The following is a 24,915-nucleotide window of genomic DNA, read 5'->3' on the forward strand; positions in this document are numbered from 1 at the left end:
AAAAAAAACTCACTATGAACATCTGCAAACCCTCCATGATTATTCCATACTATCTCATTGGGTTCTCATATCACTTCAAGATTCATCAAGGGTTGATAGCCTGGCGCAATTGCTGAAATTGAATGATCTCTTTCCGATAATGGATTATCTACACTTGTGCTAGTCCAACGATCTGCTTATCAGTCTAAGTCTCGCCTTTTGGTTTTGGGTTGGCCAATGAGAAATACACCTAGTAACACATTCGTATGTCAAAACCTTTCTCTCGGTCAAGTCTTATAGCATCTCCCCATATGGCTTGTAATAGCTGGTTGTATAGAAGTGTGTTGTAATGCTTATTATGAAGTTGAGTTTCTAAACTCAATTGAATTTTTGAATTCTAGAGCTATAAATAACATGACTTCATATAAAGGTCTTCTTTCAAAAAAAGGGTAGCTTCTCGTAATCGCTTTGTATTGCCACCATTCCTAGTGGTTACAATGTAGAGATTACTTCCATAAGGCTCTCTCACTTCCTGTAATTTGTCTTGCATCATGTGTTGTTTACCCATAATCTTCTATGATATATCATCTCAATGTCTCGACTAGTTATCCAACTATATGATATGATTTAATTAACCTCACTTGTATGCACTCTACAAGCACCCCGAGAGTGGGCAAATTTCTCCTTTCCTACAGACTCCTAATGTCTTCAACTTGGTTTATGCTCGTTGGTTCCAAATGGTGCTCATTAGTTTTGCTACCCTACTATCTACTTCATCTGATAACTTTCATTGTAGAATTCATTTATGCTTCATGGCATCAAAGAGGAAGTCTTGTCGTATTAAGGATGAGGACATGTTCCTTTTGTTAGGATAAAGAGATATTGCTCGCACTTCTTATGAGAGTTTTTCCTAAACAATCATCTACCTTATCCACTTGTCCATGTGACTAGATAGCCCAGGTTACTTCTCCTCGATAAATGCATTAAGACGTCTCATTCTTTCGAACTTATCCATGTGGGCACTTTGAGGTCTTGTTTTATACCAACTCCTAATGGTTTTAAGTACTTCCTCGCCATTGTTATCGATTTTCTAGGACTACGAGGGCTTGTCTCATGGGTTTCAGAAGTAATGACTTTCCTTTTAAGCCCAGGCTAAGATTGCTTTGATTTCAAACCAAAGTGCATCCCCTTTTTCCAAAGTCTTAAATGGGTCGGATTGGATGGGTTACGTGGCCTTCTTCTGACTCGACTTCTAGAATAATAGACTATATCATTTTCATGTGAGGGTAGTTTTACTACCCTTGGTATCACACCCCATTGGGTGGATAGGAGTGGCATTTGTCTCTCTTCCTGGAGCATCATGAACGCCTCTAACCAATACATGATTTCATCCCAACATTTAGATATCCGAGCTATGTGGTTTTACTTTAGAAAGGGGTGAGATTAGATGCCTTCAGATTCTTGCACATATCATGAGCATATTGATTTGGAAGGAAAGTTGTCGTACCTTTAATTCTCTCATATAGGGTCAATTGTCAGGGAAGGTTAAGCTGCTTGAATTATATAATCTCATAAGTGTTTAACTTCATTTTCATCCTCATGGTCTTATAGCATAGATTCCTTGTGTCAGCTAATGTCAGGAGTGTAACTCAACTGCATATATTTTGAGTCCCATATCGCATTCAAGGTGCCAGAGTATTCTCATCTTTGATAAATTGATTTTCCCTACACTCTAGGAAGCGAGTGGTTCGCGTACTTGAGTATTCCTCCTTAATGGTTCCTACTGCCAATGTACGAGTTACCCATATGCCTTATTTGTCTAATAATTGATGTCCCCACAATGATTAACCATGTCAGTATCTTTAGTTGTAACCTTCTGTGTCTCTTAGCGTATAACCTCATGAAATGCTCTGCTCAGCACGTTAATGGATTCCTGAATAACTCCAGTCTGAGCTTGAACTCTGTTGTTCCTCATCGTATTAGATCCATTAGGTATTGTAAGTCCAGCCAAGTCAAGGATGAAGCTTCATAGTGTGATCACATATATATTGGGTAGGTAATTTTATGGTCAGTTTATGAAAGCACGCCTTAGAGTAATTATTGAAGGTCATCAAGGGTTTAGTGAGTGTTCGCCTAGAGATTTAGAATTTTAAGGATGAGCAGGCTATTCTCCATATTTACCCCTGAAGATGTTATGTGAGTTGATAATAAAGGTAACATAAGTGTATTACACATCAGGTTGCACTAGGAGTATGATGTTCCCCGTAACTGTTCCTCATGTACTTTGTGTTTCCATATGTTTATGTATAAGAAGGTAGTGGTAAACGAGGGGTATGAATTGATTTGATTGAACTATATGATCATGGTAATATCTTATATGATGCACTACTGGCAAGAATCATCGTGACTTGACTTTATATGGATTGTTGATTGAAATGAAATTATATTCTTGTTGATGAACACCTTTGTGATTACATTAACGGATGGTAAGGACTATTATGAACTCATGATTGTTTGGTTACTAGGAAATGACATTCTTGATGGTATGAGGCCATGTGATGGAATTGTGGGTTGTTGTTGTTACCATGAATTGCAATATCCGGTGGAATGTAATTTGTACAGTGGAAATTATTAAAGGTAAAGTCAATGGATAGTTAGCTCACGCGAGGTGTCTATCTGTCATCCTTGTTATGTATGTTTGGGAGTTGATATTATTTTCGAGAACGTGTCATGATAGAGCTTGTAAGTCGAGAAGGTCATCTGGAAGGCTGAAAGTGTTGTGGAAGGAAAATTAGTCCATGTTCTGGTACCCCTATGATAATGTAGAGCTTGTAATACTAAGATTAGTATTGTTGATATATACATTGTGGTGCTCTGTCTAGTTGTGGATGTGTTTTTAAGATGATTTTGGTGATTCTCTGGTAGGTGGATAGGCCTAGCTACAAAGGAGACTCTGCCGAAATTTCTGAAAAATTTAGGAGTTAGTCAAAATTTAGGGTCTTGAGGTAGGTGAGAAAAGAGATTTATTAGAGTAAGCGTTTAAGTCGGAACCTACTCCTCATTCGAGGACGAATGATCCTAAGGGGGGGAGAATGTAAGGCCCCGGAAATTTTCGCTAAGTAATTTAGGATTTCGTGGTGTCACGTAGGCTTATTATAACATTTTTATGTGCTATTAACATGGTGTACATCCATTGGATTTGGTAAATATGTGTATAAGTCTTATTGTAAGTAATTTGAGTTCCAAGGAAAGGCCAAAGTCTAAGAAAAATTGGAAAAGTCCACAATAGGCAAAAATTCCCAATAATCTTGCACCAGTCCCTACTTTGAACAAGCACATCTAAATATGTATAATATTTTACGTGATGAATAACCTATCAAATGAAAGTTCTTTGAGTCTAGTTTCCAACGCTTCAAACCGTTCGTCATTTGGACATTCCTACGCAAAGTTATGATCAAATTACCAAAGGCTAGAAAATGTTATCCTGTGTCAAATCTGCGACCGCATTCCTGTCGCATTGTTGACTCTGCGGTCGCATTTCTGTCGCAGACTGGGCCAGTGTAGCCCAGTTTTGGGCGCCGATTTTGCGGTGCATTATGCGGCCAGCATTCGCGTTCTGCGGTCCATTCTGCTATAGCAGAATTGACATCGGAGGGTTAATTTTCTAATTTTTATAACCCGACCCCATTTCAATATATAGCCTTTGGGGCTTCATTTGGGGTCATTTTCTACTGATTTTAGAGAGAGGTGAGAGCATTTTAGAGAGAGAAGGAGGAACCCAACATTTAAATCATCCAAACCTTGCATCAATCTTCAAGAATCAAAGAACCCAATCACAAGTTCTTCATCTAAGAGGTAAGATTCTATACCCTAGGTTTTAATTTCGAGTTTGGAGTATAAGATGGGGTATTGAGGTATGATTATTGGGTGTAATGCTATTATGTATACATGCATGTACAACTTAGGTTTATGGGAAGATCTTTTAACATAAATAAGTAAATATTGGGTTAGGGAATGAAGAAAATCTTGAAAAGGGGATTTGAAATCAAGATACTCAACTAGTATTTGATAAAATGCTCAAATGAACTAGAATTATGAATATCTTCCTAATTTGTGTTCAATTTTGCTATGTCCCAAAATAGATTGAAGTTGCTAGAATTTCCGGAATATCGTAGTAATTAAAGGAAAGCTCAAGAAAGGTATGTATGACTAACTTTAACTCTTGTAGGATCCCCCTTGTTATGACGAGCATACGGTATGTATACCTTGTATGAGAATATGTGAATTGATTGCCTTAGTTGATTTCCATACCACCAAGTTATATGTGATTGTGAGAAGTGATTTGATGTGCCTATCTTGTTATGTGCAAAGTTTGTAAAAGCTTGAGGATGTCGACATGGAAGTATGTATTTCCTTATGTGAACTATTTGTGAATTCTTGTGATTTATGTGCCTTGAATGTTGTTGGTTAAGTCTTACGATATGATGGTGCAAGTAAATGAAAACAAACCAAATGTGGGTGTGTGATTGTGAAAGTGTTATGTGGTAAGAACTGAGAAACAAATGATGGAAGGAAATCGTAAATGATGCACTTGGAACAACTGTGGTAATAACATATTTGGCTTGTTGTGGGTAATTATTGTGGTGAAGTAAATTGCATATGAGTTGTTGAATATGATAAAGTGGTATTGATGGCTACGGAAATTCTTGTGAATTGTTGTGGTTGTTCTTTGAGAATTGTTGTTGTTGTTCTTGTGAATTGTTGTTGTTGTGTGTTGTTTGTGAATTGTGATTGTTCGGTGGGATCGGGTTGCCCGCCGCAACACGAAGTAATAAGGTGTGGGTTGTGGTGATAAGGGTGGCCGAGGTAATAAGGGTGGCCGAGGTAATAAGGGTGGAAAGTGATCGAAATCACTACCTGAAATGAAAGTATGAGAAATTTGTGAAATCATTGATGTGATAATGTTGAAGGGGAAAAGGAGAGATTGTAAAACTTGTTTGGCTTTGATTGTTTCTTTCACGTGCATTTGATCGTTGATTCTATTGATGTCTGTTACTTGTGTGTGTTATTTGATTTTACTTGGGGTGAAGTTTGTTTATACATACCAGTACAATTCAAATGTACTGACGTCCCTTTTGCCGGGGGCGCTACATTCGTGTTATGATTGTAGGTGGTTCTATAGCAGGTACTCCAGTCCACCGACAGTAGCACCTCCTCCACTTTCCATCAGCTGTATTAGTGAGCCCCTTTCCTCTCGGGGCCCTACGTGGCTCATGCCGCCTTTCCTCCGGAGTTTATATTGGTATTTGTGTAAGGTATAGCCGGAGCCTTGTTGCCGGCATTTCCATATTATTCTTCAATTGTATTTAGAGGCCCCGTAGACAGGTTGTGGGTAGTGTCGGGCATGGGGATTTAAAAATTGAAATATTGATGTTTGGCAATGATGTATAAAACTTCTAATACCTTTAATATTGCGAATGAAGTTGCTAATGAAAATGAAATGGAAATTGTTAATGATATGTTTATAGAATTTGATTAATGGAGTCCATCTCCTATTTATTCATGAGTTAGTTTGGGTAGAATGAGATCTAACAAGCTTGCTCGGTCGGGTTTACTCGGTTGAGCGCCGGTTGCGCTCCTCGGATTTTGGGGCGTGACATTAGCGGTTTTTACGTAAAAAAGTAAAGCAACACATTAGTTGCTTTGGGTTGTGTCAATTTTTAGAGACTTGGGGAAGGAGTGGGAGGGGGAGGGGTGGGGTGGGGTGGAGGGGGAGGGGGAGGGGTGAGGAGAGTTGCATAAAAAATATTTTCCTAACAGAAATATTTTCTACTCTCTAACCAAACATTAGAAAACATTTTCCGTTTCCATTCACCAACCAAACAAGGGAAAATAAGTGATAAAACCACTCATTTTCCATAAAAACATTTTCTAGGAAAACATTTTCCATGGAAAACATTTTCCTTCGTACCAAACACACCCTTAGATACAGCCACTTTTTCCTCATTCAAATGGATTAATTAAGTTTATTCTCCATAAAATAAAAAATAGAGAACGACATGAACCATTATTGTTCATCGGGTACAAGCAAAAATGAACATATTAATTATTAGTAGCACAAAAAACATGGGGTTCTTCATTTGGAAACATAGGCAACATGACACCATATGTTTCCCCTCATGTCAAAAGAACTTTGTTTGTACCTAAAAATATGCATGAAAACAAGGAAAAGAAGATAACAACAAACAAATTAAAAGAATGAAGTGTGTAATAGTAATTATTAATAACCAAGCTCAATTCTGGCTTCAGATCTCCAGTGCTTAGCTTTCTCAAAACCATTAGTATAATTCTCAAAATCTTCAATCGTTTGGTCAATTTCTTCTTGTGTATTCATCACAAAAGGTCCCAATTGTGCTACTGGTTCACCCAATGGTTCTCCACCTACTAATATAAACCTTAGTATTTTTGAGCCCTTATTCCATGCCATAAGTCCATCACCAAATCCACTTAAAAGCAGCAAATTATGTGCAGATATAGGTGACGAAGTTGTTGAATCTTGGCCAAAAATACCTTCACCTTCTAAAATATATACAAATGCATTATATGATTTAGGAATTGGTTGTTGAAGATGGGATCCTGGTTTTAGAGTGAAATCCAAATACATTGTTGGAGTTGTTGTATATATAGTTGATTTTACTCCTAATGCTTCCCCTGCTATAACTCTCACTTTTATCCCATCTCTTGCAGCCTCTGCTATGTTGTTGCTTGATATCTCTTGATACCTTGGCTGTATCCTGTTATTAAAAAATGGGTAATCAAAATATTAACAAAGTGAATTTCTTTATATTCTGTTATTTATAGTCTGTGGTCAATCTTTTAAAATCAGCTTATTTTAAAAAATATTTTTTCTCAAAAGTACTTTTGGTGAGAAGAAGCTTGTGTGGCTAATTAATTTGAAAAGTACTTCTAATCATCAATTAGTGTTTGCTTAACCTGTAAAAAAGTGCTTAGTGTATTTTTCTCAAAAGTGTTTTTTTAAAAAAAATGCTTACAAAGAGAAACTACTTTTTTTTATTTTTCTAAAACTGTTTCTGCTTCTACTCAAAAGCATTTTGTTTTCTTTTAAAAACTTGGTCAAATACTCCAACTTTGAAAAATATGCACTTTTTGGGGGGAAAGTGCTTTTAGCCTTGGAGAAGTGCTGATAGGCTATAATTGCATATTTTAGTCGCTTATTACACTCGAATTTACTGCACTTTAATTGAGTTTGCGCTTTAATCGCTAGTGTTTTGCACTAATTGTGTGTTTTATGCCTTATAGGTGTTATTCCGAGCTATATAGATGCTATGAAATGAATTTAAGTGATTTGAAGCTTTGAAGTCTGAGTAAAAGCTCAAGGAATTAAGCCGGGATCGTGTTCGGGGGTCAAATTTGATAATTAAGTACGAACGAAGACTTAAGGAGGCATATTGCGCACTGTCTAGTAAAATAGACATAACTTTTTGCTCAGAACTCCATTTGGGCTCCACAATATATAGTTGGAAAGCTAACTCAAAGGGCTACAACTTTCATGTTTTACGTTTTTCCAAATTACAAACGAAACAGGGTGAAAAACCGCGGTGTTTCCGCGACCGCGGCAGAACCGCGGTAGAAGATGGTCGCGGACAACTGAAGAATCGGAGGGCATGTTTGGCCGCCGTTCCACCGCGACCGCGGCAAAAACGCGGCAGGAAGCGAAAATTTCAGGGACTAAAGTGCAAAACATGGGATTTTAAGCCCTAAACCCTATATTAAACAAAGGAGGCCGGCCAAGAACAAGAGGGGGACATATTTTGGACATAGATTCGACCTAAGGAGGCAAGAACGCATTGGGAGCAAGGCGGAGAATTCTTCTACGAGTTTTTTCCTTCCTCTTCCTATTTTTCATTGTTGGTTATGACTTTTAGTATTGTAGTTTTACATACTATTATGAATAGCTAATTTGTTATCTAGAGTTTTGATAGAACCTTTTGTAGGATAAATTCTTGTTATGTTTTTATATAATTGAGCCATAGCTTTTCTCTATTTGTTCAACTACATTTATATTCTGGTTGATTGAAGAGCTCTCAATTAGCTGTGCCTATTTAGTATGCATAACTCGGGAGAGAGTGCATATTTAGGTAATTGTTGAACAACACCACTCCCAGAGTATATGAGGGATCAATAACCGAGGGCTTAAAGGCGGGATTAGGGATAACGAAGCCTTGGGTGCGATCTGAAGTGAGATGTATTAAAAGCCAGCTAGCGTAGCTCGGGAGAGTGCGTCTAGTAAATTGTCGTAATTACTCGGGAGAGATTTACGGCAATAAGATTGCTCATGATCGGTAGAGAATACTTAGGCGAAATTATAGAAGACATAGCGGGAAGGATTCCGACAATAGGGGAAATCATAACTCTAGACCTCCTTAATCTTTTCTCGAACCCTCAGTATCGTTAGTTGTTAATTTACTATTTTAATTTGTTAGTTAAGTAGTTAAACACAAGAATCTTAATATCTATAAGTTAGGAATTGTTCAAGCTTGTCTTCTTGGTGATAGTGAACAGTTGTAGCTAAACCTTAGGTCTCTGTGGGATTCGATTCCGGACTTGTAAACCGGATTATATTTGAAGCGACCGCTTAGTCTTTTTTATAAGGCATAGTTGGGCGTGATCAAAACTTTGGCGCCGTTGCCGGGGAACTAACGGTGTAGTTGTAGGTGTACATATTGCTATGTTTCAAGTTTGAACTTTTATTTTATTATTTGATTTTTTTTATTTTTTTTTATTTTAGTTTTATTTGTTTATTTGAGAAACATGACATCGTGGAATTATGAGAATTTTGTTGTTGGTAATTCTACTTTTGATCCTCCTTATGCATATTGTGAAGGAAACCACCCAGGGCAAAATTATCAAAATATTCCTGAGAGCGAGTTTTGTGCACCAACTCAATCTTATGTGTGGAATGTGTGTGATATATGTGGTAGTCAAGATGGTCACTTTCACGGTTGTGCTTATATTTCTTACCTTCCCCCAACCCCTTACTTTGATGGTTCTTCTTTTTCTGGTGAAGTTAATAGGAACAAAGAACCTAGGGAAGCTGACCTAAAGAAGCTCGAAGATATGTTAAAGTGCATTTTGGAACAACAGAGTAAATTACTACTGCGGATAGAAAGGCAGGAGGAAACTATTCACAACTTGAAAGTTCACATGAGTCAACTGGTTGATGTTTTTAATGCTCAACAAGCCAATATTGTGAATAGTATCCAAGAAGAGCGTGAATTAGATACAGAAATTGATGAGCTAGAGGAGGAGGCTAGAGTAGAACACCAACAATCAATCACACTAGATTTTGAGGATGTCGATGTTGTAGAAGAGATACTAGAGTCAACCAAGGATATTGAGGATACATATTTAGTTGACTCTATTGTCATTAGTGTTGAGAATGTAGATAGTCCCAATGTTCATGTAGTTGAGTGCATTGGTCCTCACTCCAAGCATTTTTCCACATTGTGTTTAGATGATGATATGGAAATAGAGTCGTCCGAGCCATTTGAGGAGTCGAGGAATGAGGAACAAAGTGCTGCTTACATTCCGGAATTCTTCTTGCCAGAAAATCGGGATTACACACCTCATCTAAAGGCCAAGAAGTGCAGAATACTACATTATTTTATTGGGCCATCAGAATTCGTTCCACCACCCCAGAAGCATGATCATAGAGCAGAATCAAAACTTGGGGTCCGATTCATAAGTTCAAAGTGGAGGCAGAAAGTGATTCACGTCGTGCCGCGACGTTAAATCAAGCGCTCGTTGGGAGGCAACCCAGCTTTATTGCTTTCTTTTATTTTTTTATATTTTTTTTATTATATTATTTTTGTAGTGTCAATTTTTTTTTTATTTTCTAGGAGCATGGAAAGCAAAGGTATTGGAAGGATGCATCAGCAAATCAAATGGTTGGAACTAAGTGTGAGGTACCCACACGAAGGACCAAGCTTGGGAGAAGTCTGAGTACCCCATGAACTGCTAGTGCTTCGGCCTTTGACCTACCAGGGAGTTTCTTTTACCCTCTTGTATGTATGGGTGTGCATTGGGGACAATGCACAATTTTAAGTGTGGGGTGAGGAGATTGTCTGGGTGATTTTTCATGCTACTTTAGCTGTGTTTTTTTTTTATAAAAAGATTGGACTTTTCCTGATGACGGATCTTCTAGACAGTTTTCTTGAGGGAAGTAAGTCTAAAGAAAATACCGAAAAGATTTTTTGTTTTGTTAGGTAGTGTAGTAATTACCCCTTGGTTTTTCTTTAAACCACGGTTCTTTTCCAAGGGTTTTATTTGAACCGGGTGTAGTTAGTTTTTTTTTTTTTGGAATAGGAGCCATTGTGTTTTGTTTTGAAATGAAGCAATATCTCTTGACTTTGTTATGCCTTGAGAATAGTGAGTACTTTGGCTGTGACGCTTAGGCTCAGTTTTTGACTCTTGTATAAGTACCTTAAATTGTATGATCTTAAATTTGCTTAACTGCTCTGACTAGAGTGTCTTGATGAATCCAATCCTGAGTGAGTTATGTGCCATGTGTGTGTGAGGTGTGGTGTTATTCTGTGCATTGCATTTGATGCCTAGAACTTGCCCCGTGTGTTTGCAAAGCAAAATAGTAGTTTTATTCAGTCTAGGAAGTGATATAGGCATTTCTTTAGTTGAGCCAGATATGCATATTTTCCCCGCCTAATTATTATATATCGTAGTTAACCCCTTTGAGCCTGTAATCCTGTTTCTTTGGCAACCACATTACAAGCCTTACCCGTTTGTTTGAATTAACCATCTATTAGAACCTTTTCACCTCTCATGAGCACTTGAATTGTTATGAACTTTGTAAAAGTTAAAGTGTGGGGTGGTTGGTTTGGCTTTTGAGTGGAACTAATTGAATAAGGAGAAAGGTGCACTGTTTTGAAAAAGGAAGAGCCACTTGAATTGAAAAAATATATAGTTGGATTGTTGTGAAAAAAAAAAATCCTTGATAAGTGGTGGCTCTTGATGTAAGTGTGCTTAAAGAAGAATGGGGTAATATACATTGATGTGAAGGTGGAGTTTTGGTTTGACATAAGTATGGGGTTTGAATGTTAAAGTATATGTATTAAAGTGCTTAGGGAGGTGTAGTCACTCTTATATCTAAATGTATCCTACCCGTCCCGTAGCCTACATTACAACCAAATAAAGTCCTAATTGATCCAAGATTGAATGAGCTCTATTAGTGGAGTAGTACACTACGGGCAAGCTTATGGTGCATCTTTTGTGGCATATGAATGTTATTTCTGAGAGTGAGTGGATTCTTTCTATCTTGAGTTCCTAAGNCAAGGCTATGCGCCTTCGTTAAAGAGTTCAACTACGGTTGAACCAAGACAGGCTATGAGCCTTCAACAGAAAGTTCAACTACGGTTGAATCGAGACAGGCTACGCGCCTTCACCAGAAAGTTCAACTACGGTTGAACCGGGACCCAGGCCGTGAGCCTTCGCCGTCAAAATCGATTAAGTTCAACAACAGTTGAACCGGGACTCAGGCTATGCGCCTTCGTCACTATATCAAGGCTATACGCCTTCGCCAAAAGTTCAACTACGGTTGAACCAAGACGGGCTACGCGCCTTCACCAACAAGTTCAACCACAGTTGAACCAAAACAGGCTACGAGCCCTCGCCACCAAATTTAACAAAGTCCAACAACAGTCGAACTGGGACTCCGGCTGCGTACCTCCGCCAATAAATCCAGCCACAGTCGAACCTAGACTCAAGCTATGCGCCTTCGCTATTGAATCCAACGAGCTCGACCTCGCTCGAACTACAAGAATGGACGCCTTCGTCCTCAACTTTAGCAAGTCCGACCCCAGTCGAACCGCACTCAGGCCAAACGCTTTCATCTGTGAAAGCAAAGCCCGACCTCCAACAAATCAAAGCGCAGGATAGGCACCCTCGCCATTTCAAGTAAGTTCCCCCAACTCGAATTAAGATTCGGGCTGCGTAAAGTTCGGCCCCGGTCAAACTATGAGGCCGCGTTTTTTACTATCACGACCCGTAGTTCAACCGCGCCCGAACTGGGACTAAGGCTAAGCGCCTCTATCGCCAAATAACGGCCAAGGCTCGCCCGCACCGAGCTGAAAAAGCAAGGCTATCAATTACATTACGGCTACGGCCATTGCCGCCAACGGTCGACCTAGATTCGACTACGGTGAGTAAACGACTCGACGACAGTCGAAGTCGCCTACATAGCTAAGGCTATCAATTACATTATGGCTACGGCCATCGCCGCCAACGGTCGACCTAGATTCGACTACGGTGAGTAAACAAATCGACGACGGTCGAAGTTGCCTCTATGGATAAGGCCGTCGATTCTATCACGACTAAAGTCGTCGATTTAAATTCGACTAGGGCCGACAACGTGAACGGTCAACAAAAAGCGCAACAAAAACTCTAAAGAACGAAAGAAAAACAGTGACAAAAAGCAAGCACAAGGCAGGCAATGGAAAAGAAAATTTGTATATTTACAAAGTCAATTGCGGGTCATCCCCGCTTACACCCGGCCAAGGCCGATCAATACAAGAAATAAAAAAAATAATACAAGAAACGCCTAAAACGCCAAGCGGCGAACAAGACAAGAAAAAATGCATAATCTTTTTACTCGGTGCCGTCTGCGCCACCGTCTGCACCAGCGTCAGCCTCTGGCGTCGCCGCGTCAAAACCACAGTCGGCACGTGCCTCACGAGCCTTCTGACGTGCCCCCTCGAAAGCAGCCTCGATCACGACTCCAGCCTCCCACAAACTCTTATATACATCACGTTGGGCCTCGGCAAAGACCCAAAGTTCCCAAGCCTGGCTGGAAGAAGCGGCCTGATCCCGTAGCCGCCGATTCTCTTCTTCTAAGGCTGTGATCCGGTCCGCCATGACCTGGGCGTCCTGCTCAAAGACACCAATCCGCTCCTCAAGGCTCGCCTCTCTAAAGGCCGCAGCATCCCTTTCCAATGCCCGTTGGGATTCGTGCACGCGGATAGCCTCCTCCAACGCCCCGGCCCTCGACGAAGCATCCCTCACTTGAAGCTTCAATGCCGCGACCTCACCCTCCAACGCGGTCACTTTCCCGCTCCATGCCGCAGCGGCCTCCGCCGCCTTGGCCTCGCCCCGGCGTTCGCACTCAGCTGCGACCCTCTTCACCGCTTCGAGCTCCTCATCCTTTCGGCGGAGCTGCTCCTCGAGAGCACTCGTCCGGCCAAGTATTTGTTGCGTCTGAAGCTCCCGCCTCGCCAGCTCTTCGACCAAGGCCCGGCTGCGAGGATCATTCCTCAAGCGCACGCACAACTCTCGGCACTGATCTCGGTAGCGGCGATACTTCTCCAGCGCCCGCAAAAATATCCCCGAGCGGACCTTGGCTCGACGGATGCTCTCCACCTCCAACAGATAAGACTGCAAAGCAAAGACGACGATTAGAATAAAAGAATAAACCTAAGGCAAAGAAGAAGCGAACCGACGTAACAGTACATACCCTCAAGCCCATCACGGCTACCTCATTCATCAGCCCGACATCCGTAACGCCCCTCAACGATGCATTCTCGGCCTCCGAGCATAGCAGCTCGAACTGCGGCACCAAGCTTTCCCCTTGGAGCAATAAGTTCAATTCCGTGGGAACTTCGATAAAGCGAGATCGCCCCCTGCACGCACCGCTGAATTGGTGGAGCCTTCCTGGAACATACGGACGTCGTCGGGATCCAAGTCGGATTCGGACTCATCCTCACCCCCTACAGCATCTCCTCCCGCCGCAGCCGCCGAAGGAGCGCTGGCCTCACCCACACTAGCAGCCGCTGAGGAACTACCTCCCGTTTCAGCGACTGGAACCACCAATTGAGTCGCCGAAGCGACGGTATCATCACGGCCTAAGCCAACCGGGGCAACCCCCATTGTTTGTCCACCCTCGAGGGCAGGCGCCGCAGCCACACTCTTCTCCGCGTCCGCCGGGGGGGAGTCCAAATTAATTACCACAGGAGGAGCCGGCGCGAACGCGACCCTACGCCTATCAACTGGCCTTTCCTNCGCGACGTGACCTCCCTAATCACAGAAACAAGGTTGACGAATAGAGTCGAAACAAAGCAGAACCTAAGAAGAAATCAATTTTTACCTGCCACGGGCCTACGGCCATGCCTCTCCCAGAAAGACGCCCATGTGCGTATCCCCCGCGTATGAGGGAGTACGGCCTCGACCCACTCACGTATCCAAGACAATGGGGCTGGCGGCGACCTGTCAGCTACAAAAAAGACACGAGTTAACGCCCATGATCACAAATCATAAAGAGGGAAAGAAAAAGGAATTCAACCACTAAAGAACTTACGTGCATGGTTCCAAGCCTCTGGGAACCCAGTAGCATCCGCCACCAGGTTCTTGGTCCTGATATAAAAGAAGTGCTCGAAAGGGCGAGGGTCGACCTCGTCATCACACTTCATGACCAGGCCCCTCAACCCACGAGGGCACGCCTGAATCATGGTGCCGCGGACTCTCTGGGGAGCGTAGAGACTCAGCAGATGCTGCAGCGTGACCTCCCTACGGGCCAATTCCGCGTACTTGATGAACATTGCCAACAATTTGTAGAGGGAAGGAGTGAGCTGACCCGGGCATACCCCATAATAACGGCAGAAATCCACCACCAGCATTGGGAGCGGGATCTTGAACCCCAACCTGAAAGGATAGGCGTAAGAAACGCAGTATCCCCGGCGATCGGTGTGGACCCTCTCCTCGCTTCTAGCGAGAACAATGTCTGCATGGGTAGGAACGACCCCCTGTTCCCGTAATCGGGCCATCCCAATCTCCCCCATTAATGGGGCTTCATCCACCGGTTCCTCTCCACCGTCGACGGTGAAATCAATCGCCAGACCTCCGGGCTGAGGAACCACCTCGTCAACCGACGGAATTTCGCCGGACTCCATCTGTTCTGCACCTCCCATCGTCGGAGGTGGCCCTCCGACTACCGGAAAATCTACCGGAAGAGCACCGTGGGAAGAGCTGCCTGTCATTGTTGATCTATTAAAGACAAATGCTATCACAATCAAAGGAAAGAAAGGAGAAGATGAATTAGCGAAATGAAAAAGTTTCCTCAGAATCTCTCTCAGATGAACAATGAAGATATGAGAAATGAATGCCTCAATCCACCTTTATAGGCAACATAAATGGCTTTTGCGAACCCAATAGCCATCATTAACTGCACGACCAACCGTAAAACGGTTCGATTCTGCTGAAGCAAGCGTCATTATGACAAGCTCCGCGAAGCGGCTTCTCAGTCATCCGCCAACGTCCCGCCGTCAGAATAATCACAGCGGCCTGCAAACGCTGAAAGAATGCGCCGTACGCCTTCAAAATTCTGGACGTGACCAAATACGAACCCGGCGCATACTCATTTTCCACGGCCACCCCCAATATATGAAAGGCTACGGCCATCGCCATTATATGAAAGGCTACGGCCACCTCCAATATATGAAAGGCTACAACCATCGCCATTATATGAAAGGCTACGACCACCTCCAATATATGAAAGGCTACGGCCATCTCCAACGTGTAAATGACTAAGGCCGCCGCCGTCAATAAGTCGACCCCCTTATTCGAGTTTTTTCAAATCACAATCGATGAAATCCGCTCATCGAGCTTGGCCGAAACACGACCTCAATAAGCGGAGGAACTAATTGTATGGGTCAGAATCTGACCTCACGGTAATTAACGGAGTTAATCTCCTCTTGAGCTAATCCATAATTAATAAGTGGTACGGCCACTTATTTATAAGAGGATTCGACTCTTGTCCGATTGAATCTACGAGGGCACGGCCCATTCATTCCCCCACGGGGGCGGAACCTCAGCGTGGCCACGGCCATTTATTGCCAGCTCACGAAGCTCACATCTATAAATACTAAGAGTGGAAGCCCTAGAAAGGGGGGCTGCTTCTTCACCACTAGTGAGAGGAAAGAGAATCGAGAAAATATACCCCTCTTATGGGAAAAGAAAACACCATTGTAAGGTTCTGAACCTCTCCATGGAGAGGCAGACCAAACAAATATTATCAATAAAGGTTTCTAATGCTTCTACCCTTATTCCTGAGTACTTATTTTCGTTTCTTTCATTGGGCCCAACGGATTATTACGATTTGCTATGATTATCCCGTGATTTATTTATATTGTTTTATAATCGTAAGTTTTGTAATAACTTTTGAGCAAACAATATCGAATATAGCTTATATAATATATATACTTACACTATACTATAAACTAAGTATCTGAACCAGAAGAGCAAAAAGCTAATAAAATTCTGAAAAACATTCACGAGGCCACAAGCAATTGATTTATTAGTATTCAGTAACCTTTATTTATATCTTAATTAAATTGGAGTTTTCCCTTACCTATATTAAATTATTAATTATGTAAAAGAAAAACACATTGGAAAGCTTATTCCTTTCCAGGCGAGAAGATTATGCTTTTACCAATATTCAAACTAACCCTCCCTTCCCATTGGTCCATTCAAAATGACATGGATTGCTTATACTGAATCCTGCACCGTAGATTATATCAAAATCCAAGGGTCCTCATTACCAATCCGAAAACCAAAGATTCCACTATAAATGCAACAAACAAGCAAAGTACACCCATCCAAAAGTGTAGAACTTCCGCAACATAGAGATTTCGGTTGTCATTTTTGATATATTTTATTTTTAGCACTAAATGAGGGGTACTTATTATATCTGCTTTTTGTCATATTAAATTATTAATATCCTTATGCAATTAATTAAGGAGGGCGTTTATTACGAAGAGAATGTTGTCCAAAATTCTTCTTTCAGTTTTTGCAAAAATGTTTCTGAAAAAACTGAAATTTTAGAATTTTAGTCTAACCATCAGAAAAATTTATTTGAATTATTTTAGATGCAAGAATTTTTAGCTGAAAAAAAAATATGATTTCTGTTTTTTTTCAATGTAATTTGATAAAACGGCCAAATAATATTTTCTTTCATCTCAATAAAAGTTGATGCATTAAAAAAAAACAATGTTTGGAAAAAAATTAAATTCTTGAATTTAGTGACCAACTTTGGTCGCTAATTTTTTAAAAAAAATTAGTAAAAGAGCGACCAACCTTGGTCTCTATTTTTCATATTTTAAAATATAATATTTGAATTAGAGACCAAAGTTGGTCGCTTTTTTATGATTAATAATAAATAAATAAATAACGTATTTTACATTTAGAGACCAACTTTGGTCACAAAAATTATATTATTAAAATAAAAAAGCGACCAAAGTTGGTCGCTATAGTCTTTATCCGAATATTTGGTCCTTTTACCTTAGAGACCAAAGTTGGTCTCTATTTAGCGACCAACTTTGGTCCCTAAACTAAAGGGACCAGCAATACAGCGACTAGGCATGTTTGGTCGCTTTTTGGTCGCTTTTAGGCCTATAAGCGACCAACTTTGGTCGCTTTTTGTGGTCGCTTTTTATCGGATTTCTAGTAGTGTATGCGAACCAACATCCATTTTTATATCTTTTTAGTAATAAAAACCCAAAAACTTGTCGCGGCCAAATGCACACCAAGTATACGCGGTCGTCAAGTAATAAAGTGACTAAAAGTCGGATGTCGAACCCACGAGGACTTGTGATTAACTATTAACTAAACTAGACTATCCTAACTATCTAAACAAGAATTAAAACTAGAAGTATTTGATTCTAAGCTAATTAAAATAAAAAGAAAACAAATAATGAACTCTGAACAAAGGAAGAGCAAATTTTTGTGTTATCAATGTTATGAAAACGATCTAGGGTTATGGGCTATCTAACATTCTTATTGTATTCTTCAATTAAATTGACTAACTAATTTTATCTAGCTTATTGGTTGACAGGGTTAATATTGCTTATAAGAATCTGTCGAGTTCTCACTCGCCTGTTCAAGCTAACCTAACGCCTATATGTCTATGGAATTAAGACTAACAAGAAGGCATTTATAATTCCTGTAAATCAACCAAGCAAGGCAATTAGGTATATGTATATCCTAATTGTGAATCCATTCCCCGATGCCCAGGTTCAAGAACTTGCTCTACTCAATCCTATATGCAATCTAGAATTCCCACTTTCAAGTTCAATTCTAGATTCGTAGATAGTATTCAATTGGTGATCAAGCAATTAAATAATTAAGCGCGGGATTGAATAAATAAACTAATACAATAAATCAAGATAGCAAAATCAATATTCGAATAACAATAGTCATGAAAGAACAAACAACCCTAGAACGTGAAGTTTAGCTCCACATAGACATGGTATAGCCAAACAACAAATCATACAAAGAACATAAAAATTACTAAGTTTGGTGGAAGAACGATGGAATCTGATGAACTCCGGCTTCTACGGCGGCTCTGTGCTTGTGCTTTCCTCTCAAAAGCGTCCTTCCTTCCTCCAAAATAGGTTTAGGTTAGCTTTCATATGAGTTGGGGGCATCTTGGGGTCGAAATAACCGAGAACTGGTCGAAATAGGACATGTTCACGTTTTGAGCGTCCAGGGCAGCGTGGGGCGCTGGCCCTGGCGCTCAACTTTTTAGCATTCTGTTTTGAGCGCCACAGGTAGCGCCCCACACTGCCTGTGGCCCTCAAATGTGCATTTTTGCCTTTTCTTCCCACTTTCGCTCCAATTCGCGCCATTTCGTCCCAAATTACATCCGAATGATTCCTACACATAGAAATACTACAAATTAGCACACATTATTATATTATACATCCGTAATCTACTAGACATGAGCAAAATGTGAGGCAATATATGAAAAAATATGCATACTTTAAGCTAAACATCAGCCAACGAGGCCTCCAATTAATAATACCAAAATCTGAAATGTGTACAACTGACTTTCAAAAAAAATTTGACATTTTATACATATTCATAACTGTAACAGAGTCATAATCCACCCTTTTCGTACAATCAAACTCTAATCTACAAGCCTCTAAGAGTACCAAAAAAAATTAAACATATACACAATTTAGTTGGGACAGGGCCCACCATACCCAAAGCATTTAGAACATGTGCTTTAGTATCTATTTGACTTTGAACAGCTTCTCCTATGGAATGGAGAGAAACGACTAATCAGTTGGAATAACACCCTACTGGGAAGGGACATCACTGGGTCTATCTGTACTTGTAGGCATGAACACAGAGCCTCAAGAAAATGGCGTCAGTACGAAAAATATTCCGAGTATGTATGACTAAGAAATCATGCAAATCAGATTCATTAGCATAAGAGATATGGGTACGTAATTTTAACCTGAATACTGAAGACAACTCATAGGGGGCGTAATAAGTGGAAACTATAAACCATGTATCATAATTTGTGCAAGCTTTTATAAAACCATACCACTCATTGGGGCCACATATTATTTATAGTATCTATATACACATATTTATATTATTAGAAGACTGAATGAAATTTACTTCAAGTACTTATTAGAAAGTTGAGATGTATGGAATTATTTATACGAAGAAAAAAGTTGAAGAAGAAGTTGAGTTTAGTGTACCTTGGAGGGCTTGAAATTCTGGGGAGGAATGCAAGAAATAAGCTCCACTACTAGAATTCCGAAAAAAAGCAACCAGCAAAAGCGACCAACGTTGGTCGCTTATTGGCCAAAAAGCGACCAAAAAGCGACCAACCACGCCTGGTCGATATTAAACTGGTCCCTTTACCTTAGGGACCAAAATTGGTCGCCAAATAGCGACCAACGTTGGTCTCCCAGGTAAAAGGACCAAATTTTCCGGGTAAAGCATATAGTGACCAACTTTGGTCGCTCAAATATTTAATATTATATATTTGGCGACCAAAGTTGGTCTCCAGATGTAAATAACGTTTTATTTTTATTTATTTTTAATCATATTAAGCGACCAACTTTGGTCGCTATATTAATAAATGTTATAATTTTTTATTTATTGGGCGCCCAATATTGGTCGCCAATGGAAAGAATTAATTTTTTTTTAACTATAAGCGACCAACCTTGGTCGCAAAATTACCAGTTTTTTTTTAAGTGAATAGCGACCAACTGGACACCAAAGTTGGTCGCTTTTTTGGTATATTTTTGGCAGAAACTGCCTGTTTTGGCCGCTACACCACCTGCCAGCTTATACCAAATATCCTAAACAAGCATTTTATGCCAGCAACAACAACAACAACAACAACAACAACAACAACAACACTAAAACGCAACAAAATATAAAGATCAATAGAACTAAAACCTTAAGCTAACAAAATTAAGTTAACGTTTATTACAAGCTCGTTCGAAAACTAGTTCTATTGTCTAGTTCAAAGTATATAAAGTACTCAAGGAGTGTTCTTTTAGCATCCTCGTTCGAAAGTTGGATTGCCTCGGCCGACTCGTTAGATGGCTGACTTCGTATGAATTCCCCCACATTTGCTCTGAAGCGAACCTATAAGAAAAATTATATTGAATTAATATTTTAAAATTTATATAAAAGTAAATCAAAATACTTAATGATAAGTAAAAAACTTACATGTATAGTCGAGGCTCGACCCTCGACCCACCTTTCTGAATTAGTCTCTTTCTTCTTCTTTACAATACGAGTTTCATTGAATAGCTCATCTTGCTTCATTGGCATCATAAAGTTGTCCGGTGGCTTTGGTGATTATCCTCAAGGTACTATTACTCGGGATGAACTTGGATACAGAGAATAACTTGGATACAGTAGCTGACAGGGTGTGTCTTTTGATCAATTGTTGTTCTCGTTAGCGACAATGATGTTGAGACTGCAATGACATGTGTTTCAACTAGAGATGGTATAGGCAGGAATTTTAACATTTCCTAAGTAGATAAAAGAAAGATTATAGAGGAATTCTCTACTTCATTTTCCAAGGAGAAAAGAAGTTTAATTGAGAGTGACAAGGGTGATGGTGATGGAATGTTTTCCGTTGGTCATGGCAGTTCCCATAAAACGGGGATCATAAGACTCTATGATGACAGAGATTATAGGAAGTTTTGTTTTTAACTTTCTTCCAAGTCTGATCCGTACAATCTTAGTGGGATATTGGTGATATATTCTTCGGATTCAGAAGAATATATCACCAATATCCCATTAAGCTTGTACGGATCAGACTTGGAAGAAAGTTGAGAACAAAACTTCCTATAATCTTTGTTATCATAGAGTCTTATGATCCCCGTTTTATGGGAACTGCCATGACCAACGGAAAACATTCCATCACCATCAACCTTGTCACTCCCAATTAAACTCCTTTTCACTTGGAAATTGAAGTATAGAATTCCTCTATTACCTCTTCTTTTATCTACTTACGAAATGTTAAACTCCTACCTACACCATAACTATTTGAAACACATGTTCTTGCCTTCTCATCATCGTTGTCGCTAATGAGAAGAACAATTAAAGGCACACTCTGCCAGATACTGTGTCTTAGTTATTCTTGGTGGAAATTCCTTTGCATGTCTAATATTACCATCAACCCCTTCTACAAAATCCTCCCGCAATCTAAAATTCCAATACATAAACCAAAATTTTAATTCATATCATAAAGGTTCAACTCATATCCAAAAAAATTCAATTAACAATCTAAAATTCCAATTCATAAACAAAAATTCCAATTCATAAACAAAAATTCAAGTCATATCCTAAAGGTTCTAGTCATATCGTAAAGGTTCTAGTCAAAATTTATATAAAATAAATCAAAATACTTAATGAAAAGTAAAAAACTTACATGTATGTAGTCGAGGCTCGACCCTCCTTGCTTCATTGGCATCATAAAGCTGTCTGGTGGCTTTGATACAGAGAATAACTTGGATACAGTACCTTGCAGAGTTGTCTTTGATCAATTGTTGATCTCATTAGCTACAATGATAATGAGAAGGCAACGACATGTATTTCAAAATAGAGATGGTGTAGGTAGGATTTAACATTTCCTAAGTAGATAAAAGAGGTTATAGAGAAATTCTCTACTTCACTTTCCAAGAGGAAAAGAAGTTTGATTGATAGCGACAAGGTTGATGAAGACGGAAGGTTTTCCGTTGGTCGTGGTAGTTCCCATAAAACGTGGATCATAAGACTCTATGATGACAAAGATCATAGGAAGTTTTGTGCTCATCTTTCTTCCAAGTCTGATCCGTACAAGCTTAATGTGATATTGGTGATATTTCTTCGGATTCAGAGAATGATTTCACCGACAAAAGTATGGAAATGCTCTTAAAAAGAATTAAAGGTAAAACGTTTTTCTTGGTAGAGAAGGATGCTGAAAAATATTTTACTTTTAATTCTTTTTAAGAGCATTTCCATACTTTTGTCGGTCAAATCATTCTCTGAATCCGAAGAAATATCACCAATATCACATTAAGCTTGTACGGATCAGACTCGAAAGAAAGTTGAGTACAAAACTTCCTATAATCTTTGTCATCATAGAGTGTCATGATCCCCGTTTTATGGGAACTACCATGACCAACGGAACACCATCCGTCTTCATCAACCTTGTCACTCTCAATTAAACTTCTTTTCCTCATGGAAAATGAAGTACAGAATTCCTCTATAAGCTCTTCTTTTATCTACTTAGGAAATATTAAATTCCTAACTACACCATCACTATTTTAAACACATGCCATTGCCTTCTCATCATCATTGTCACTAATGAGAAGAACAATTAAAGGCATATTCCACCAGGTACTGTGTCTTAGTTATTCTTGGTGGAAGTTCCTTTGCATGTCTAATAACGTCATCAACCTCTTCTACAAGAACAAAACCTAAAAACTAAAAGTTATATTCATATCCTACGAGATTAAACATAAACTAAAGGTTCAATACATATGCTAAAGGTTCAATTTATATCCTAAAAGTTCAACTCATATCCTAAAAGGTTCAATTCATATCCTAAAAATTCAACTCATACATAAAAGCTTCACTTTATATCCTAAAAGTTATATTCATATCCTACGAGATTAAACATAAACTAAAGGTTCAATACATATGCTAAAGGTTCAACACATATGCTAAAGGTTCAATTTATATCCTACAAGTTCAACTCATATCCTAAAAGGTTCAATTCATATCCTAAAAATTCAACTCATACATAAAAGCTTCACTTTATATCCTAAAAGTTCAACTCATATCCTAAAAGGTTCAATTCATATGCTAAAGGTTCAATACATATGCTAAAGCTTATCCTAAAAGTTCAATTCATATCCTAAAAGGTTCAATTCATATCCTAAAAATTTAACTCATACATAAAAGCTTCACTTTATATCCTAAAAGTTATATTCATATCCTACGAGATTAAACATAAACTAAAGGTTCAATACATATGCTAAGGTTCAATACATATGCTAAAGGTTCAATTTATATCCTACAAGTTCAACTCATATCCTAAAAGGTTCAATTCATATCCTAAAAATTCAATACATATGCTAAAGGTTCAATTTATATCCTACAAGTTCAACTCATATCCTAAAAGGTTCAATTCATATCCTAATAATTCAACTCATACATAAAAGCTTCACTTTATATCCTAAAAGTTCAACTCATATCCTAAAAGGTTCAATTCATATGCTAAAGGTTCAATACATATGCTAAAGGTTCACTTTATATCCTACAAGTTCAACTCATATCCTAAAAGGTTCAATTCATATCCTAAAAATTTAACTCATACATAAAAGCTTCACTTCATATCCTAAAAGTTCAACTCATATCCTAAAAGGTTCAATTCATATCCTAAAGGTTCAAGACAATACAAAGATTCAAGGTTATAATTCAAAGTTTAGGGTTATAATTCACAAGAAAAAATCATAAACCCTAAAAGTTTAGGGTTTCTTCTCTTCTAACCATTTCATCCCCAAATTAGTAGGTAAAACTAAATTAGTAGCTACTAACAATTATCATAGATTTAATTTAGCTAAGAACAATTAATTTTTACAAATCAAACTAGAAGGAATTAAACAAAATCAGTGTATTTCGAAAAAAATAAAGAAAGGAGAGAGAAACCTACCTGGACAGTGGAGGACACCGGCGGTGGAGCAGCTGCCACCGGCGGGCGTCAGTGGAAGCGGTGGCGCCGCTGCTGGAGGGAGACGGAAGGGGAGGGGGTGTTTGAGAGTGAGAGAGAGAAGAGAGGGATTGGGGAAATGTTTTGAAGAAAATAAGAGAATGGGAGGGGAAACCCGTTTTTTACACTCTGTTTTTTTAAAAAGCGACCAACGTTGGTCGCAAATTCTGGTATCCAATGTGTATTGACTATTTTGACCAAAATAGCGACCAAAGTTGGTCGCCAATTTCTGACCGTTTGACCATAATGGCGACCAACATTGGTCGCTATATCTTTAATTTATTTTAATTCAATTTAATATATATAGCGTAAGTGTATATATATATATATATATATAACGACCCGATCGGTCGTTTTGAGCTCTAGCGCGTCGTTCAGCAGTTGGAAGTCATGAACAACTTCATTTCAGGTATATTGACTTGTGCGTATGGTCAAAGTTAAATTTCGGGAAATTCGGAGTCAAATTGGAAAGAAAATTTTCATTTCGGCAGCCTTAAGTTGAAGAAAATGGCTAAGATTGGAATTTTGAGTAAACGACCTCGGAATCGGGATCTGAAAGTTCCAGCAGGTTCGTATGATGATTTCGGACTTGGGCGTATGTCCGGATTTGGTTATGATAACCCGTGAGCATTTCGGCGTATATTGTTGAAGTTAGTATTTTAGAAGAATTTCATAAATTTGGGTTGGAAGGCATTTCAGTGTTATAGATGTCCGTTTGGGATTCCGAGTCTGGGTATAGCTCCGTATGGTGATTCTGGAGTTGGGAGCGCGATCGGAAGTGAATTCGGATGTCCGGAGGTCATTTTGAAGTCATTTGGCTAAATATAGAAATTTGAAGGTTTTTT

General features: G+C 39.3%; 1 protein-coding gene across 3 annotated transcripts in view; it reads right to left on the reverse strand.

The window, feature by feature from the left end:
• Positions 1-5,966: 5,966 nt before the first annotated feature.
• The window catches only part of LOC109241584 (pirin-like protein), a 28,463-nt gene continuing 9,514 nt past the window's right edge, over positions 5,967-24,915 (reverse strand). For all 3 annotated transcript variants that reach the window (XM_019408342.1, XM_019408344.1, XM_019408343.1), the window contains one exon: positions 5,967-6,773. In XM_019408342.1, the coding sequence (XP_019263887.1) occupies positions 6,260-6,773 (514 nt within the window). In that variant the 3' untranslated portion in view covers positions 5,967-6,259. The remainder of the gene's footprint in view (positions 6,774-24,915) is intronic.

The sequence above is a fragment of the Nicotiana attenuata genome, unplaced genomic scaffold, assembly GCF_001879085.1.
Source record: "Nicotiana attenuata strain UT unplaced genomic scaffold, NIATTr2, whole genome shotgun sequence".
In the NCBI taxonomy this organism is placed as follows: Eukaryota; Viridiplantae; Streptophyta; class Magnoliopsida; order Solanales; family Solanaceae; genus Nicotiana; species Nicotiana attenuata.